This window comes from Gavialis gangeticus, unplaced genomic scaffold, assembly GCF_001723915.1.
Source record: "Gavialis gangeticus isolate Ggan-Ray unplaced genomic scaffold, GavGan_comp1, whole genome shotgun sequence".
Classification (NCBI taxonomy): domain Eukaryota; kingdom Metazoa; phylum Chordata; order Crocodylia; family Gavialidae; genus Gavialis; species Gavialis gangeticus.
The window spans coordinates 48,879,655-48,899,128 of NW_017728996.1; the positions used below are offsets into that span (position 1 = coordinate 48,879,655).

Consider the following 19,474-nt stretch of genomic DNA (forward strand, 5'->3'; position numbering starts at 1 on the left):
TTCTCTCTCCTGCTCCCTAGAGGTCTGGGAAGCACAAGCTCCTACCTCATACCCAATATAAGACTGTCATTACAGGCCACAATCCAGCCCTCAACCTGGCTGCTCTGGGTGCCACACTCTGCTCTTTAAATCTAATGCATTGACTCCCAGCAGTTCCCATCTGTGCTGCAATGCTCTCATTCTCAGCTCCTGGAGAAGCCAGAGTAGGGCATCCTCAGCCCAGGGCTCCCACGTGGCAGGGTTCTCTTGGACAGCCTTCTGCTTATTCTGGAAGTGTTTTCTTTTTAGCCAGGGTTGGAACAAACCACCCTCCTGGCACAGCCTGGCACTCTGGGAGTATCTAAAGGGCAGAAACTGTATGGAGACTTCCAGAGAGATGACTCATCTCTAGCTAGGTACATGAGTCCCATATGAGAGACAGCTAGGTTACACTGATCCCAGCAGGGGAGCACCTTGGAGGGTATGTCTCAAATCCAGCTCTAGGCTCATGGGTGCAGAGAGACAGCTGCCTGCTGAGACACTTATGACTCCACCACTAAGCTTCTAGTGAAGTCTCTTGGGGACTGGTTTTCCCAGTGCTGATTGCAAAGTTGGCTTTCTTGGTTTCTGTACAAGTGGTGACTCCCAGGAGTTTTTTGGTATGTGCTCAAGAAATTGCCACCCTTTCACAGTCAGAGAAACCCCCTCGTTTGGACTGTCAGAGCAGGAACATCTCTTTGGTCTGAACCACAACCCTGAACCCCAGTCCCCAGGTCACCCTTCCCGCCTCAAACTCTAGGCTTCTGCTTCATGTCCCCACATCCTTTCCTGGCATCAAGGCCCCAGTGATGCTGCTACTCATAAGGTGACTGCAACATCCGGAACGAGGCACAGGAATGTCTATCCGCAGTGGGATAGTCTGCTTCTTTCCCAAGTCTGTCTCCACTGTCTTCATGACAGAGATGTTCCTACAGCCCCTGAGGGGAACAGCTTTGATCTATGCAGAGCCAGGCCAGGGGGACTGAGCCAGACCAGGCTGAGATTGAAGGACACACATATGCACTCACCTCCACATCTCACTGCAGGTCTGTGAGATCCTGCCACTGAACCATAGGGGTAGAGGGGAGGAGTAGGGGTTGGAGCTATCCATTTACAGACCTGATTCATCCCTGGTATGACTGCACTGGACTCTGTGGAGTTATGCCATGGATTAATTTGGTCCATGGATATGCACTGTTGGTGAGTCTCCACACTGGAGATGGAGTAGTGGCTCACATGACTGAGTGCTATATGCAACTCTGCAAGGGGGGGACACTTGGCACCCCATTGCCCCAACAGCAAAGCCTGCTAACTACATACTTCTCAGCCAGCTCTTGCTCCAGAGAGGTCACGTGTTGCTCCAGTCTCAGCTTCTCCGAGCTGCATTCGGTGTACTGGCAACAGACAGAAGAGAGGTTAGTGTCAGTCTCTGAAGTCACCTGCTTCATACCTGCCCCCTACCATAGGGGACAGGCTCTGATGGCTGAGTCCTGTCATATCATTGCTTTGGCTGGTTAGGGGCTGTTGTCTCTCTCTGCCAGGCACCCCCATCCGGGTCTTTGCTGCTACATAATTAGCTGAAGTCTGGGGCCTTTTCAAGTGAAGACTGTGGGTCAAACTGGGGCTGAGGCAGACCTTGACTAACAAGTAACCGCCTAATTCCATCATTTCCCAGGGATTTGCAGAGAACCCTAGACTTTGTAGCTTTGTAAGGCAGCTGAACCATCCACATGCTGCCACAGAAACAAACACCAGTGGTCAGTGAGTCCCAGTGAGAGGGAGAGCCAGCATGGTCTAATGGAAGAGCTACTGGACTGGGACTCAGGAGTCCTGAGTTTTTTTTCAGGCTGAACTACAGGGCAACTCACTTCCCTTATCTGTGCCCCTGTTTCCTCTCTCTTCCTTTCCTATTGAGACGGTAAGCTGTCTGAGCCAGGGTTTGTTTCTCTTGATGTGTCTCTACAGCACCTGGCACAATGGGGCTGGGGTTGCAATGAGGCTTGTAGGTGCCACTGCAACACAGAGAGCTCCCCCTGGGTGGGACATCACATCCTTGGCAGGTTCTGTACCTGGCTTCTGGCAGATTCGAGTTCTAGATGTTGTTCTTCCAGCTCCATGTCACGTGTTTTCAGCATGCCCCAAACCTTCTGAAGCTCTTCTTGGACCAGAACCAGCTCTGCATCTACTTCCTCCAGGGAGGCCTGAATCACAGCGCACAAAACACTGGTAAGATTCCCCTTCAATAATAAGCTGGGCAGGAGGAGCAGGGAGCCAGAGACCCACAGGGAACACTCTACATCCACATGCATTTGTGTAACAGCTTGCAGATATCACACCAATGGACTTTAGAAACAGGTGCAACACTCAAACCACTGCTGGCTCCTGGTTTCACAACACAGGCTGCTCTATTTAAGGTCAAGCAACAGGTGTTGCCCTAACTGTAGGTTCCCCACTGACCCCATCATTGGACTTGGCCAACTTAATGTGTTCTTAGCTCACAAATGTCCACATCAGCCAATGTCAAACAACGGAGTAGCATCAAACTCCAGAGCCAAACTCCGGTAGCATCAAACTCAACATAATCCATGGCTAAGTCATGCCAGCTCATAACACTCCTAACCACCTGCCACCCCCTAGAGCAGCAGTTACCAAACTGTGGGTTGTGACCCCAAATGGGGGCTGCAACATCAGCGGATGGGGTTGCAGGGGTGAGGGGCTGTGGGTTGGGAGTAAGGGGTCAAGCTGAGGAAATGGGGCCATAAATGGGATCATGCTGAGGAAAAGTTTAGGAAGCACTGCCTTAGAGAAAGTGGTATCAGTAGAAAAGGAAGGTGGATTCCTCACTCACTGACTGCCCATGAGTCTTTACACAGCAGCAGTTTTCAGCAGGATCTATTCAGTCAAGGAAAATCCTACCCATGAAGAACTGCTGACCCTCAGAAAACTTTCCCCACCTAGGAATGCGTCACTGAGACATTCCCATAATGAGCCGTAAAGGCCAAAGGTGTTGATTGTACAATGGGATCCCCAGTACCTGTGTGGGGGTATATTAAAAGACTGGATGGTCATGGGCAACAAAATGGCAGCCTGATATTTGAAGTCCTCTGGAAAGGAAGCCATGTGTTATTCCGATAGCACCGAGGGCCATCAAATATTCCTAACCAGGACAAGACAATGTTGCCTGTTCCATTCATCAGGTCCTGTTACCAAGGCCTCCTGTCTGGTTCCTGGATTGCTTAGCAAATAAGGGGAGACTCTATGGTGAGTGGGATTATTAGATGGTTAATGTCTTTGTGTTCATGGGGAAGCAAGAAACATATTAATGTTTTCTAGTTATCCCATCAGGTTCAATGCAAAATAATCCACCCCCCCAACACACACAGACAGAAAGTCCAGGAGCTCAGGCTTTAGCCTAGGACTGGGGAAACCTGGCGTGTATTTGCTCAGCTACAGGCTTCCTGTGTTGATCTTAGGCAAGTCACTTATCTTCTCTGCACTCAAGCTTCCTATCTGTTCAATGAGGATAACCCAGCCCTGCCTGAAGGGAGTGTTGTGAGGATAAACACAGCAGAGATTGTGAAGTGCTTGGATACTATAGCCATGACAGAAGACCTCAGAGAAATAAATTGACCCCAAACACAGAGCGCCAAACAGAAACACCCCTACTAAGGCTAACAGATGAAGAATGAATGGATATTGGGCCAGACCCTCAGTTGGTGTAAAGTGGGACTCTGCTGGTTTCCTGATGACCAGATGCTTTGATCAATCAGGATATTAAGGATACACCCACACAACTTCCCTAGCACCAGGGACATCTGCTTCTCAGGACACCACATCCACCTGCTCCCATTCACACCTAGAAACGTGGCAGTGATCCTGCTCTGCAGGTGCCCCGCACGGCCACTCTTTGGCACCCTGGGGCAGCCTCACTGCCTCATTTCTGGGTTTGGCACATGCAAGTGGCAGCAGATACATGGGGCATGCTTGAAAGTGGTGTCCCCGAGAGTGCCAGGGATATAACCAAGTGCCCACTTCTCTGAGGACCTACAGGCCACATATGGCAAGGCTGAATGACTGGATACTGGGGGCACAGCTGAGATGGTGCTTTTCATCCTGTCACTCCCAGCATGTTAAAGCTTCAAGGTTAATATTCTCACCTTGAGGTCTCCAGACTTCCTTTGTTTCAGTTCCTCCAGTTCCTAACAGTAAAGGAAAAGAGACTTAGCCTCCATACCTGTCCATACACCTTCACACTGCTCCTAGCCCTGGCCAAGGGGAATTTCTCATTATGGAAAGTGGGTAGTTGACACCCAAGTGCATTCAACCCTTACCCTTTCCCACTGAGATACACACACTCCTCTCGATTATGCCCTGAATTTCAGTGATGGCTGCAGTCCTTTGGGGCAATGTGGATCATGAAGTCCAGGATGAAGAGCATCAGGACAAAAAGTTCTCAATCCAGGGGATGCAGCTACAGACCAAACCACCCTCTTTCCTCATCTCCCAGCAGTGAGGAGGATTCAGGTTTTCTTTGGTCACTGCTACCTTCCCTTTCTTGTGTATTAGGTTCTTCAGTACCCCACCCTCAACCTGACCATTAAGAGAAGCTCCTTAGACAAAGGCCCAGATGCTACTCTCTCTTTTTCCAGTACAAGCCCAGGGCAACCCTGTTGTCAGTGAATTTCCGTCAGTGATAGAAGCATGTCCAGGCCAGATGCCACTTTGAGGAGACAACATTTTTTCATCCATCCCTAGGCAGGGACCAATGAGAAGGTGTCACATGCCATGAGAACCACTAGCCTTCTGAGTTTTCCACCCACATCTTGCCCCCTGGAGCTGCTGCCTGTCCATACTGGCTAAAGCCTGCTACAACATGGTAGCAGGCTGCTTGGGGAATAAACCATGCCCATCTGCTTTCATTATGTCTGCATCAACCCTGAAATGAGGCAGTTAGGATGCCCTGAGGGGAGCCCCTGGTACCATGCTCAGGACCCAAGTTTCCAGCATGCTCAGGAGCAGCCAGGGGTATCTTCATCTCTTTTCATGGACAGATGTGTGGGGAGGGAGTAAATGGGAGCACACTGCCACTGCCATGTGGCCATGCCTAGTGGGTTTGTAAAGAGCACAGCACCTCTCTCAGAGCCCAGATCAGCTCTTCCTTTTCCTGCTGGGATGCCACCTGCCTCTGGAGCTCCTGCTGCAGACTCTTCATCTCTGACAGGCTTCCTGAGTCCCTCATACCCCAGGAGCTCTCCATCACCAACAGTTCTCTGTGAGGATCCGAAAGCTGGGAACTGAGATAAAGGGGACTCCATTAGTGGACAGGATCCTTGTTCTGGCTGCATGCCTACACAAACCTGCACTCTGCCTCTGCCCCTGTTTAAAAGCAGGTCCCTTCCTGATCCTTCTTTGCCTCCCCTGAATGGGAGACCAGGAGTTTAAGAGCCCATGAACAGGGAAAAATGGATCCACTTTCAGTTTCTTCCCAGGTCTCTATTTTCCCATTCTCTTCTCCCTGAGTGCTGGATGGCCAAAAGACAAAACTGGCTGTGGGAGTACAGGCTGGGGAATGGGGTGGGACCTGGTGGTTAGGGTAAGAGAGAAGCAGGCAAGACAAAACTGATGGACACTCAAGAGACAGAGACTCTCACAAATGGCGCTGTGGAGAAGACACAGGATGATCTGTCTCTACACCAGCTGCTGCAGTGTCCCCAGGTTCTGCTGGGAATGTGATCTGATGGAAAGAAAATATAAAGATGCCCTTTGAATGAGTCAGGGAGGGAGGCAATTGCATCTCACAGCTGCTAATTTCCCTACATGCTTCCCACACTATGGTCTTTGCAGTAGAGGCTCAGGGGCATCCTGTGCCTCTGCACCAGCACCCCACCTGTGACCACCAAGCCTCCATTTCCTCCAAGGATGTAGGCCAACTACACTAAACCCCAATCTACACAGGGAAACTGAGGCACAGGAAAGTACTGTTCCAAGCCCAAGGTCACAGAGCCAGCCAAGGGCAGTGCAAAGAGCAGGAGCAGGTCTCCTGACAGCTGGCACTGTGCTTTAACTATCAGACCAGGCTTCTTCACTAGGTTCTTAGGTAGCTGTTAATTCCTCAGCTGTAGCTAGATGGTACACATCAACCTGCACACAGAACTGGACAATGATGCCACAGGGCCCAGTTTCAGTGCCACTCTGACCCATATAACTGCTCCCAGGAGATGGTTAAGGAGCTGATCATCGGTGATCTGCTACCACTGGCCTGTGCAGAGTCAATGAGATACCTCTGTGGTATGAGGATAGGAATGTGGATACCATCATGGGATCAGGGCTAAAGTCAAACAGGGTCTGACACATGAGTATGTGTCCCAGTGTTCTCCTGCATATATGTAACAGTACTTTCTAAGAACTAAGTGTCACCTCTTTAGCTCCAGAGGGAAAGGGCTGTGTAATCAGAGCTGCAACAGCTTCATTTGTAGTTAAGCAGAGAGCACTAGCAGAGGGTGGCCAGATTCAAAGCACATGCATGCCCTCATTGTCCTGATTCCACCCAGTGGCATGGGACAGTGGTGTCTAGATACCAAGATTCCCTCCCAGCCCAGAGAAGCAGAGCAGTGTCAGCCCCACATGCTCCAGAATCTGAAGAGCAGAATGAAAACACGTGGCATCACCTTGCTGTGTCATGAGTAGGAGGGCGGTTTCAGCACCAACAGACTGAATACACTTAGCTTGAGAGGGCCCCTGGACACCGATCTGGAGCATGGTGTAGACCCAGCTTGGTCATCACCCCCAGGATGGTACTGACCTGCCGTGGGGAAGGAGGAGCACCATGCTTGCTCCCAGCCTGCAGCAGCTGCACTTTGCGATGCAGGTCCTGACTGCGGCTCCTTTCCAGTTCCAGCTCTTGCTTGCAAGCCTGCAGTTCAACCCAGAGGAGTGAAGCAATGTCCTGCTGCCATAGTGGGGAAAGAAATGGGTTACACGAAGAACCACCCACACCACCCTGAAAAGCCATGCTTGGAGGGAGACCAGAACACCTGAATCTGAGCAGCACTGCTGGCCCATTTGGAAGGCTGCAGTTGCAATCCACTGAGCAGATCACAGGGCTAGGCATAAACAAATGGGCACTGAATCCAAGGAAGGAAATAATCACTTTATTTCTCCAGGGCATGGCAAAGCCTGGGGAGCAGAACTGCCATGCAGGACTTTTAAATACATTATAGCTCTTAGCACCATCATTTGATTTTATGTTTGCTTTTAGGGTCTACTGCAGCTCAGACATGGACTCTCACTGCGGTACCATGAGAATTAGAGAGGTTCCAGCTGCCAGAATGCAGATACATATGGACCAGTAGGTGCTCACCAATAGGGCTTTGGTACATGAATGTCTTAAGATCATGTTTAATGGGGGGGAGAAGCTATGATGGCGATTAAGGAGCTTTCACACCTAAAAGAGGCTACCATTAAGGAAGAACAAACTTTTTGTGCTCTGAGACATAATAGTGGGATCCCAAAAAGACAGGTGTTGTTATGGGTTCAAGAGCATGAATACCCAGAGGGATGTGGCTCATGGAAGTCAGGACCAGTAGGGTCACCTGAACCTCCATTCTCCTCTCCAGGCTAGCACAGGTGCCAACATAAAGATGCAGTGCTGTAGATGGACTAAGAAGGCATCACCAAACTGTTTGATAAGGCAGCTCTGCTAACCAGAACCTAAGGAGGGACCCCCCTTGGGTTTTTAGTGAGCAGAGAAGTTCCTACTCCAGGCCCTTGAATCTATCTGAAATGACTCTGGGCCCCTACCACTCCTTGTTTAACTGGGCTCATGGAGAGAGGAGCAAAGTCATTCCTACCTGTGACCTCCTGATCTCTGCCACCTTCTCAGATTTTTCATTCTCTACTTGCTTTACTCTGTCACTAGCAAGAAACAAATGCATGGAAACAAGTTGATTGATAGGTCTCACTTTCAACATCATTCCCAAGACTGTTAGCAAGAAACAAATGCATGGAAACAAGTCAATTGATAGATCTCACTTTCAACACCACTCCCAAGAAGACCATCCAAGAAAGAGATTCATGAAACCAAGAAGGAACCAAGAGCACCTTGGTACGCATCCCTCCCACTTAGACCCAATCCTATACAACTGTCAGAGTGAAACCAATGGGAGTTCTGCTATCAGTTTTCACAGTGCTGGGTCAGGCCCGTGATGAGAATCAATATGTCATACTTAGGAGCTTGGAGGTAGCTTGCTTCAGGTGTAATAGAGGTAAAATGAAAATGCCCTCCAACCATGGCCCAGGAGACATTTGGTCAACTCTGATAGTCAGGATATAAATTCATCAACCCCTTTAACATATCAGAGTTATACAGGGAATGAATTTGATCCCTTTGAAAAGATGATGCCCACATTTCCCATACAGCCTGCCCCGTAACATGACACTGATGATCTGGCTGACAGCACTGTTGGATGAAGACCCAAAGACTTCTAATTGTTTTAGCCTCATAGGGTCTTACACAAAAGGGGAAGTTTCAAGCTTTTAGGTGCCTCCAACAGGATGGGGCCTGGACTCTTCAGTCAGCATGAAGAGCTGCTCTCTGCTGGCTTCCAGACCAGAAATTTCTTCCACCACCTGCAAGGATTTCCTAGCTAGTCAGTCTAGGTTCTGTAACATCACATCAGCAGCAAGAACTTACTGGGTTCCCTCATTCTCTTTGTAAAGGGCATCCTGGTCTGAAGTCCTCTCAGAGCCCAATGCCTGCAGAGACCAGACAAACATGAGACATTTGTTTCAAAGTAACCAGGGGCATTTTCTTCCCATACCTCAAATCTGGCATTTTCCCCACCTTAGCAAGCTCCTGTATTGCCCACAGCTCCTGCCTCACTGGGTTTGTCTGTGGAGATGGAACATGGAGAGCTTTCTCCTCTATGGCATTATAGGCTCTAGCATAGTGAGTCCATAAAGTCTTTTGCATGACTCCCATCTTTGTATTTACCTCCCAAACTCACTTGTTACCAGTCTTGCAACTGGCCAGAGCAGTAGCTGGTATTAAAATAAAAGGATTGTAAATGGTACCAAGTCTGATCTATAGATGGGGAAGCTGGCCTGGACAGTCACTGTCCTGTTCCACTGTGACTAAGTCAGATGTTAAATGGGAAGTATGAAATGGGTCAGAACCATGTTTCACCTTGGATTCTGCTCCTCAATCCAGCCTGTCCTGGTAACTGCCTGCACCTTACATCTCCTGCTCACCCAGCAATATAGCATGTGTCACTGGGATGTGAAGTAGGCAGGGTTTCTTGCTGTCTGAATGACCCAGAACACAAGATGTTGTATTCAAGGGTGATTTCAGTAGGGAAGAAGAGCGAGAGACACACACAGAACAACTGACTCTTAGGTAAGGTTCTTCAGCCTGGGCTATGCAAGAGGTCAGATGACATGAATGTAATGGTCCCTTTCCAGCCTTGAAAATCAAGAAACCTCTGCGGTCTCCTGGGAGGGCATGGGGCAAAGTATGTATATATCTGTGCTTACTGCATTCACAGACAGATCTTGCTGTTGCAGCACCTGACTGGCCTTGCGATGCTCTTCCAGCTGCCTCAATAAGTCACTGTTTTCTTCCTTCAAGCTAGGGGAGGAAATGTGTTTACACATTTACACTACCAGCTGAGATTTTTGCCAGTCCCTGAAGTAACTTGGAAACACAAATCACCCCGGCTTCCACTGGCTCATCTGCTCCTCAGCCACCTTAATCTTCACTGGGATAGGTGTTCCCAGATCACTGAGGGGCTTTGGAAAGTCCCACCCTGGAGCACCTGGGCTATCCCTTCTGAGCCTGGACTTTGTCATCTTCCTTCACATGAAGAACAGTGGTGTTTGTACCTCCAACTCCCGATTCCCCACTACCCTGCAATTTATGGAGTTGTTTATATCTGTTCAAAGGGAGGGAAGAGAGTGTGTGCTGCCATATTAGATGGGTGATTGACATCCATGCTGGGCTGGTGTGATGACTGCACTGCAGTGCCAGGCAGCAGGCAGACAATCAGCCCTTTTGGACACAGATGCCACAACCTTCTAATGCTTGGGAGATGATACAATGGTGAGCCAGAACCTCCCACACACCCATGAAGAGGGTGGGGTGTGTATAACCCAGGTCCTTCCCTTCCCTGCACAATCTAAGATATTGCAGAAGTCACACAGGCACATGGACGCCCTCCCATTTTTGGCACCATAGTGCCAATGTCAGCTCCCAATCCCATGACTGCTGTCTGATGTAGGACCTAACACATGTACGTGGGGACACAGTGCTATAGCACTGGGAGTGAAAATATTCTTCTCTCTACCTGTGCATGGCACCTTTCAGCTCAAACAACTCCGCCTCAAGCATCTCACTGTCCTGCAGGATCTTGGCATGCTGCAAGGCACAAGAGGAGAGGAGTTATGTTTTGTAAGCAATCTTACAACCCCTTGGCTAGTGCATGGATCACCAGTGGAGGATCTGCTACATAAAACCTCCTTGATTCTGATTTTTCAGCTCCCTGGAACTGGTTGGACAATTTAGTAAATTGTTCTATTTTGCTGAAAAATGGGCAGGGAGGGGCGGGGTAGGGGGTTGAAAGTCACAATTGTTCTGTTCCTCTCTCACCTACTTCAATGTTTGTTTAAGGAGCATCTCATCTCACTTTGATATGCTGGTGCTGGGCATCTTAGTGTCTACCATATACGAGCCAGCAGTAAGTCCTTGTTGCAAAGGCTAACAGCATACTGGGCTGCATTTGTAGGAGCATTGCCAGTAGATCAAGGGAAGTGATTATTCCCTTCTATTCTGCACTGGTGTGGCCACATCTGGAGTAGTGTGTCCAGTTTTGGGTCCTCCACTACAGAAAGGATGTCAGCAAATTGAAGAGAGTCCAGGAGAGGGCAGTGAAAATGGTTAGGGGGCTGGGGAACATAACTTATAAGGAGAGGCTGAGGGAACTGGGCTTATTTTTAGTTTGAAGAAGAGAGAACTGAGGGAGGTTTAAATAGCAGCCTTCAACTACCTGAAGCGTGGTTACAAAGGGGATGGAGCTGGACTGTTCTGAGTGGTGGCAGATAACAGAACAAGGAACAATGGCCTCCATCCTTGGAGGTTTTGAAGACCCAGCTAACAAAGCTTTGTCTGTGATGATCTAGTTGGCGATGGTCCTGCTTTGAGCAGGGGGTTGGACTAGATAACCCCTTGAAGTCCCTTCCATCCACCCTCATTTTCTATGATTCTGAAAAAGGCTGTGTTGTTCCAGAAACTGGTCTGGGTTTCTTAGCCTCAAATCCTGAGGTTTTGCCTGTATTAGAGAAGCTGTACCAGCTGAACTAAAGTGAATTAAAATCAGTCCAGTCAAACCTGCAGGAAACCCAATTTAAACTGGTTTAGCCCTTGCTTAAATGGCTGTCACTTGCTAGATAGTTCTGAGAACTGGCTGTGGGGGAGACAGACTTTCTGCTCAAAGTCCTTGTTTGTACTAGAGAAAATGCACCAGTTTAAATCAATTTATAATTAGCCAATATAGCTGCACCTCAGGCAGTTTAGGTAATTAACTAGGGCTAAAGGGCATCCCCATTACTGGCTGGCACCAGTTTAGATATCAAATTGATCAATTATACAGGTGCTATTTGTAGAGCGCGGGGAAAGCTTATGTGGCCTACTCAGATCCAGCTCAGGTGGGACATGATTGAAATTCATTCCCATCTCTTTGTGGGGCTTGAATGAAGCAGGGGAGCTAGAAAACCTGCTACTAGGCCTTTGCATTAATTTTTCCCCTTGCTGGCAGTCTCAGTGGGGAGGCTAAGGATTTAATGGGCCAGGGAAACTGAAATCCCCTCACCCCACAGAGGCGAACTCTTACAATTTTTGCAATGCCTGATGAAAGATGCCTGTGCCCGAAAGCTTGCAGATAAAGATTTTATTTTTTTGCAAATATCTAGTTGGTCTAATAAAAGATATCACTTCTGCCATGAGTATTGATCCCTTTTGCCTCTAGGCCAATATGGCTACAACCTAGATACTTCACTCCACAGAGGCAGTTGTTCCAGGGTAGAGATGTAGGCACACTGCTGGGGCAGCCTGGGCCCAGTTTCTCACCCCTCCTGCACTGACTTAACTCAGCAAGGAAAACCAGGTGGCCAGTCTTCAGGGCTGTCACCCTCTGCTTGGCATCTGCTCCCAGGTCCTTTGCTTTGCCACTGAGGCCTATCCTTTGTCTCTGAGCATTTGCCCTACTCCCACTCCATAGTCAGTCTGGGCTGTCTTGGGGCTCTGCCCCAGCGAGCGAGAGAAGCTGGCACGTTTCCCTGGCACTCAAGCCCGTATCAGGGGAGAATTCTGATACCAGCCTATGTCTCTGCTCCCCTTGACTGCAACCCTCCAGGGGCCTAATTAATGCCTGGAAACTCCCCCCACCTCCACCTGCTACAGAAATACCACAAAGCTCTGCGCTTCCCAGTTTCCTGTAGCAACAAGATAAGAGTGTGGGGTGGGGCAAGCAAAGGGGTTATGATGCACGTAGGGATGGATGGGTAGGGAATTTAGCCATTATGAACCAGTGCAACTAATCAGAGGGATTTACAGGCACTGGCTGATGAGCCTTCCCAATGCCTCCAGGCACCTGGCTTTGCTGTACAGACAGGTATACTGAGGCACAGGGAGGGGAAGAGATGGGATATGGTTATGCAGTGACTTGGTGGTACAGCTTATGAGAAGCCATGAGTTCCTGGGCTGGTCAGTCTACTGGAGGGACACAATGTAGAGAGGGAGAAAGACGATGGGTGGGCATGGTAATTGGGGGGGGGCACGCAGGGCAGTGGTGAGGCTGCCAGGCTAGGCATAAGGGCAGCAGCCAGCCTGGGGCTCACAGGCCATGTCCCACCTTGGCAGACAGGCTCTGCTGCTCATGGCATGTGTGCTCTAGTTCCTCCTCTTTAGTCTTCAGGGCCACAGCCACCTGGTGCCACGTGTCCTTCCAGTGCTGGGCAACCTGTTGCTGTTCTGCCAGCTGGCAGTTTATCTCCTCCTGCTTGTGCTGCAGGGCAGCCCCCAGCTCCTCACAGCGAGCCTGCAGCATCTCCTTCTCCCTCTGCAGCAGGGACTGTGAGGTCCTAATAAATGACAGGAGCATGGAAGAGCCAGGAACATCCAAGGCACCTGCCATCCTCCCCAGGGACCTCCTCCCTCCATGTCATCTCTGCACCTCCTCCATCTCATCTCAGCCCCATCAGAGAGGAAACCTTCCCCTCTGCAACTCCTGGTGCCTGGGACTGCCTCCTGTGCTAAATCCAAACTGGAAACCACTCTCTCCTTCTGTTAGTGGCCCAGTGACCCAAGCTGTTAATTCCTCACCCCATCAGTGTTTCCTCCAGAACTGGTACCACATGTTGCCACCGAGGATCACATAATATTGTTCAGCGTTGGAGCATAGCCTTTGTGAATAGGGCTGGGCAGCACACAGTGGGACTGGGTTGGACTCCAAAAATAGGAAGCCAATTCATTTGATGTGCATCACCTGGACTGAAGGAAACCCTTATCCTTCCCATCCCCTTGCCCTTCTTTGCCCATAAAGCGCCCAACTCTGGAGACCAGAGATGCATCATGAGGTTTTCAGCTGAAAGATGCACACTCTTCCCCCAACCTCAGTCTCCTTCCTTCCCCACTCAGGTACCTGAGCTCTTTGCAGGTCTCCTGAAGAGCCAGCATGTCCTCCCCCTGGCCTCTATCATACTGCTGCTCCCTTAGCAGCTGGGTGCGCTCTGTCTCCAGAGCCTGGATCTGGTTGGTAAGAATCTTCTTCTCAGCCTCCAGCTGATGGAGCTGATCCAGAGAAGTTTCCAGTCTCTGCCGGCTCTGACCCAGCTCAGAGGACAGCATCTCATTCTCCTGAAAGGACAAGTCCATGAGATAATGCTCCATGTGCACAGCTCCCGTCCCCCAACCAGCCATCACACTGAGACCTGAATTCATCACAGTGATGTCCACCCAGCACAAGAGAAATGGCCGAATGTAATGAGAAGGCAGGGACCGGGATGCAACACAAGCTTGCACCAAGTGACCTACCAAAGCAGGCTGACCAGGGGACTTTCACAGACATGAGGTCAGGCCTGTCCCTCCCAGAACGGGAGCATTAAAGATCCAGGAACATCCAAAGCACCTACCATCCTCCCCAGGGACCTCCTTCCTCCACAGGGTCTTTGCACCTCCACCATCTCACCTCAGCCCCATCAGAGGGGAAACCTTCCCCTCTGCAGCTCCTGGTGCCTGGGGCAGTGGAAGGTTTTCTTTGGGTTACAACTCCTAGGAGATTTTCCACGTGCTCTAAATAGAGCCTCAGAGATTCATACCAGTTTCTTGCGAGGCCTGATATAGGTACCAAGCTGCAATGAAGTGAGGACAAGGACATCACCAGCCAGAGATGATGACAAGGGGCTCTGGCTCTGGCTCTGGCAATGTCTCTGCTAGTTCACAAAACTGTTAGAGAGGAAAAGGTCTACAGACCTCCAGTGGGGGCAATGATGGGCACCAGCACTGGCCAATACTTTACCTTGGCTGGGCACTGGTGGTGTGGTAGGGGAAGTGGTCAGGAATATAAATCAAACAGTTAAAGGGAAAGGAAGGTCTTAGGAAACCACTGGATTAAAACAGATTGTTCTTGTTCTTGCTGGGCTGGGTCCCCTGTGCCCCTATCTCCCAGAGGAGGATTGGCTCTGAAAGCAACAGTGACAGAGAAGAGGGGCCAGCCCAGAGTCAGCATCACCAGGGGATGCCCATGGAGTCCATTCGTCACTCCAAGAGTTACCTGTTGCATGGTCTCCAACTCCTCTTTCATCCGGACCTTCTCTTGGTCCTGGCGGTTGGCCTGGGCTTTAGTGCTCACCAGCTCCATGTGAAGGTCTGACACTTGGTCATTAAACCCCTCTTGGCTCCTCTGTGCATGTTCCAGCTGCAGAGTGAGTGCCTGCACCTGCTGATGCAGCTCCACCTTCTCCTAGAAGCCAAGGAGCACATGACAACTCAAAATCCTAGCCTGTCTCTTCTCCATCCAGCCTCTATTCAGGCCATGTTGACACCCATAGTATCCATGCTCTTCCTTCTCCCACAACATTGCTTCTCTCCTGTGCCCCACTTCCCATCTTCACCACCACTCTTCCACCTTTTTTCATCCCCAAGTGCTTTCTTTGTACCTTCAGGAGTCTGTTCCTGTCAGACAAAGCAGGCTTTAGCTTCATTGTCAGCTCAGACACTCTCTCCTCCAGCCTGACTACCTTGGAAGACAGCAGCTCCTTCTCCTGCATAGTAATATGACACACTGGGGTGAGAAAAACACACTGGCCTCTCTGAAGAGGTTCATGGACTCAGTGGCCTCTGTTGCTACCCAGTGCCCACCTTACAAAACTTCAGAGCAGGCAATCAAAATGTGAACCACCTTCTCCATTCTCACAGCCCTTAATCCCAAGGAGAAATTTTCTTTTGCTTTCAGGAGTAAAGCTAAGTGAGTATTTCCCAGAGGGTAGTCAACTGGTCAAAAAATGTAGTTTCAGAGTGGTCAAAACTATTTGCAACTATTTCAGGGATACTTTGGCAAAACAGCTCCACTGGTGGTTGCGGGGGGAGGGAGAAAGTATTTCAGAAAAGATAAAACATTTTTCTTCTTGCAACATTTTCTATGTGAAATGCTGCAACTTTTCATTTCTAAAAGACATCTTTGCTTGGAAACTAACTCTTTTTAAAAAGTATATAAAAAAGGCTAAATAACATGAAAACAAAACAAAAAAAGATTCAATTTGGGGCAAAAAATTGTTTCTTCTGTCTATCCAATATAATTTATAACCAAATGTTTGGTGTCCTGTCTTGGCAGGAAAGGATGAAGAGGTATTGAATGCAATTTACATTGGGTTTCTATACTGATGTAAACTATACCAGGATCCAGAATCTCACTGGTATCTCAAGGTAGTTCATAGAGTAGGTATGTATTATAATACCTTGTCATTAGGTAGCATATGAGCAGGTAACAGCAAACTGCTAAGCCACAATGGTTGCAGACAGGCTAAACATAATAGCAGTAACATACAGCAGTAGAATGAGTCCTGATTCTTTAATGGCTAGTTCTCTACTTGCTTGCTCAGAGTCACCATGCTTTACAGGTATGTGCATCTGTTTACTACGTTCTTGCACCAGTATAATGCTGATTAAACTAATATAAAAGTTTAATCTGTTCATACCCTTAGCTGCTGAACCCAAAATCTAGCATTCACACAAGCCTGGTCAATAGCAATAGGATTTGTGTCCTCTCCTTGAGTCATCCACAAGATGACATACCAAAAATACAGTAATATGTGCATGGAGATAGCCCATCCTCTCTGGCCATAGGAGACAGGACTAGGAACAACAGCCTCAAACTGCAGCAGAGGACATTTAGTTTGGAAATTAGGAAAAACTTTCTGACTATGAGGTGGCCAGGCACTACCCCTGGAATCTCCACCCCTGGACATTTTCAAGAGCAGGTTATACATAGACTTGGCTGGGACAGTTTAGTTAGGGATGATCCTGGGCTGGACTAGATGATCTCCTGAAGTCCCTTCCAGCCCTCCTTTCCTATGACCCTATGTACATGACATACCAGGTAGCACATAAGCACTAAGCTAATTCATTGTATAATACACACATTCAGGCCAAGCTATGAATCATACTTATATTCGCCTTGATGTGTGTGTCCAAAGACTTCTGCTTCTCTCACACACCCATCACATCTTGCTTTTCTTGTTTCCATGACTCATCTGCCCCACACGAAGCCCCTCTCTGTAACCTACCAATGGCCATTAACTTGGAAGTGGCTTGTTACTCAAAGCCATGCATTTGCTCCATCTACATACCAAGCTGGTGCTACTGCACGCTGCTTGGAGTCTGCTGATTTCTTCATGCAGGGCTTTATTTGCCTGGAACAAGTCTGTTGCTCTCTGATTGGCCTCACTGGTCTGACTGAAAGCCAGCTGCTGAGCCTAGGAACCAAAAGATAGCACAGAGACTCTAAAGGAGGTATGTTGTCTCAATACAAATATATGAATTTTGAGGGTAATGGAGCCCCCTCCTGGAAAGAAGCTGGCAGAGGGTCTGAGCAGCCAAGTATGAAAGCGGGCAGCTCCTTGTTCAGCTTCCAGGGACCAAGATCCTCACCAACCAGATCCAGGCTCTGGAGATGGAGCGCACCCAGCTGCTAGGGGAACAGCAGGATGCTAGAAGCCAGGGAAAGGACATGCAGGCTCTTCAAGAGACCTGCAAAGAGCTCAGGTACCTGAGTGGGGAAGGAAGGAGACTGAGGTTGGGGGAAGAGGGTGCATCCTCCAGCTGAAAACCTCATGATGCACAAGCACTGTTGGCCAGAGGTTGGCCAAAGGGACTAGTAACAAACATCTGAATTATGGGGTAGTTACTCATAGAGGGCCACCCATCACCCAGGAAGTAGGGCCTAAGAGCTGTGTGTGAGGATGACATAGAAGTGAATGGATAGGACTGGATGCATGTGACAGCATGGCCTGGGGCATCCTGGTTTTGTGTGCCTGAGCAAGTACTTCTATTGCTCTTCAGTGATTCCTTGCTCCTGCTTAAAGGGGATCACCTGGAGTTCAAGCAGCCTGCATTTTGGGAGCTGACGTGGGTGATTCCCAGCCCAGGCTTCCCACATATGAGGTTCAGGATAACCAGATCTGTTATCTCCGACGCATGGATTTATTGCAGGTGGATCCTAAATAGGCAAGTCCTTTCCAAAAGCAGGGGGGCATGTAGGACAAGATCAAGGGACTAACTTCTTTGGTGGAGCTCAGTTGCAGGGTCATTTCCTCTTGCTCTGCCTCCAAGTCCTTCAGTCGGTCCTGAAAGCCACTCAGGGTTTCTTGAAGAGCTGGCATTTCTTGGCTTTGCTCCTCCCTTCCCTATGGATCAACACAGAAGGTACCCCAACCAGCTGTGATGTGCCACCCAAGTCATTGATGGCCCAACAGCACACATAGAAATGGGCAAACACCAACCAGCTAGCTCTGCAAATCTTTATCTCTGTGAAAGCCCCCAGTTTGGCTTTCTGACTTATTCACAATGACTTATTGATTTTAATTCACATTCAACCAATTTGATCTCTTACATACACAAACCAGAAAATATCACCTATTCCTTCACTCAGCATATTCTGCTTGTTCTTGATTCACTATTGACAAGCATTTGCATGACTGCCAGGGATTAGTGAAACAGTGATAACATCTGATCATTTCACAAATATTAACACCAGCAATCTGCCATGAGAGCACACTATTAGTGTTCATCAGTCTCCCATTGAAAAAAATCTAGTAACCAATCAAGTGGAGGAATCCACACCATGTGATTCAGGTGACCAATGATATCTTGCAGACTTGTTCTCAGAGTGAACAGACTGACACAGAAGCCCAGCACCAGGTTGGAAATTATTAGGCAAATCTTTATTCCCAGGAATTAGGATCAGATTGGGAAGATGGGTGATACTTGGGATTTTATCTCGAGTCTCAGGATATATTGGGTGCTTTTCTAAAAGCTCCAACTGCAGGATTCATGTGATTTCAGGAGAATCCTAGGTTTCATCTAAAAAAAAAAATCCAGCACTCAGCAGCAAAGAAAAGCAACAATGGGACCCACATGGGATCAAAAGGCTGTGAAACTAAAAGGGAAATGAAAAGAACTCAGATATTACTTTTTCTCTTTAAAAAATATCTCCTGATTTATAATGTAAGGTTTGGTAATACTTTGATCAGCTAGCCACAGGAAAGCCAAGTCCCTAACAAATGCTGCTTGTAATAGGTAATATGACCAGCCTCAGTCACATGCCAAAGTGAGAGAGAGAGAAAGAGTGTGTGTGCACATGCGCACGCGCACACACACCTGCCTGCCTGCCTGAAGTATATGTATAGTGCTCTCACATTACAGGCCAGCTTGTGCCAGTTACCCACTGCCCCACATTAAGGGTGACATGGTTCTCTGGGTAAATGTGATATTTATATTAGACCAACTAAATAGTTGGAAAATGTGTTCTTTGTAAGCTTTCAGTACAAACACCCTTCTTCAGGTGACAGTGAGCTATAGTTCCCCAGAGAACATGGAGCTATGAAGGAGGAGGGACAATGGCCCCACTGAAGTGTCCATGATATACCCTCCCTGCAGCTGGCCACTCAGCGTGGCAGGATGGGCTGAGCCATGGCACCATGCCTCCTCCATCCCCTTCACAGTGGCATGTCTCCTGGGCACACCAACTCTCCTAGTACTGGAGACTGGGATGCAGCAAGTGGCTCTTTACTTAAAAAATTAGATGTCGGATTTCTCCTGAGATAAAGCCTTTTATCCTGGGATCCTTCAGGTCTGATTGTCCTGGGCTTTGAACTCTCAAAGGTGGTGGAGGGGGGAGGACAAAAGTCC

At 48.7% G+C, this 19,474-nt stretch overlaps 1 protein-coding gene across 1 annotated transcript in view; it reads right to left on the reverse strand.

Annotated features, from left to right (window-relative positions):
* Nucleotides 1-19,474, reverse strand: part of LOC109288745 (trichohyalin-like) — a 56,257-nt gene that overhangs the window by 15,209 nt on the left and 21,574 nt on the right. Inside the window, exons 7-22 of the mRNA XM_019504461.1 lie at nucleotides 17,845-17,970; nucleotides 16,915-17,040; nucleotides 15,226-15,330; nucleotides 14,841-15,029; nucleotides 13,710-13,924; nucleotides 12,921-13,149; nucleotides 10,359-10,429; nucleotides 9,550-9,643; nucleotides 8,711-8,781; nucleotides 7,869-7,932; nucleotides 6,821-6,967; nucleotides 5,670-5,752; nucleotides 5,150-5,312; nucleotides 4,176-4,217; nucleotides 2,088-2,219; nucleotides 1,339-1,412 (exon numbers count right to left, since the gene is read on the reverse strand). Of these exons, the coding sequence (XP_019360006.1) occupies nucleotides 1,339-1,412; nucleotides 2,088-2,219; nucleotides 4,176-4,217; nucleotides 5,150-5,312; nucleotides 5,670-5,752; nucleotides 6,821-6,967; nucleotides 7,869-7,932; nucleotides 8,711-8,781; nucleotides 9,550-9,643; nucleotides 10,359-10,429; nucleotides 12,921-13,149; nucleotides 13,710-13,924; nucleotides 14,841-15,029; nucleotides 15,226-15,330; nucleotides 16,915-17,040; nucleotides 17,845-17,970 (1,931 nt within the window). The remainder of the gene's footprint in view (nucleotides 1-1,338; nucleotides 1,413-2,087; nucleotides 2,220-4,175; nucleotides 4,218-5,149; nucleotides 5,313-5,669; nucleotides 5,753-6,820; nucleotides 6,968-7,868; nucleotides 7,933-8,710; nucleotides 8,782-9,549; nucleotides 9,644-10,358; nucleotides 10,430-12,920; nucleotides 13,150-13,709; nucleotides 13,925-14,840; nucleotides 15,030-15,225; nucleotides 15,331-16,914; nucleotides 17,041-17,844; nucleotides 17,971-19,474) is intronic.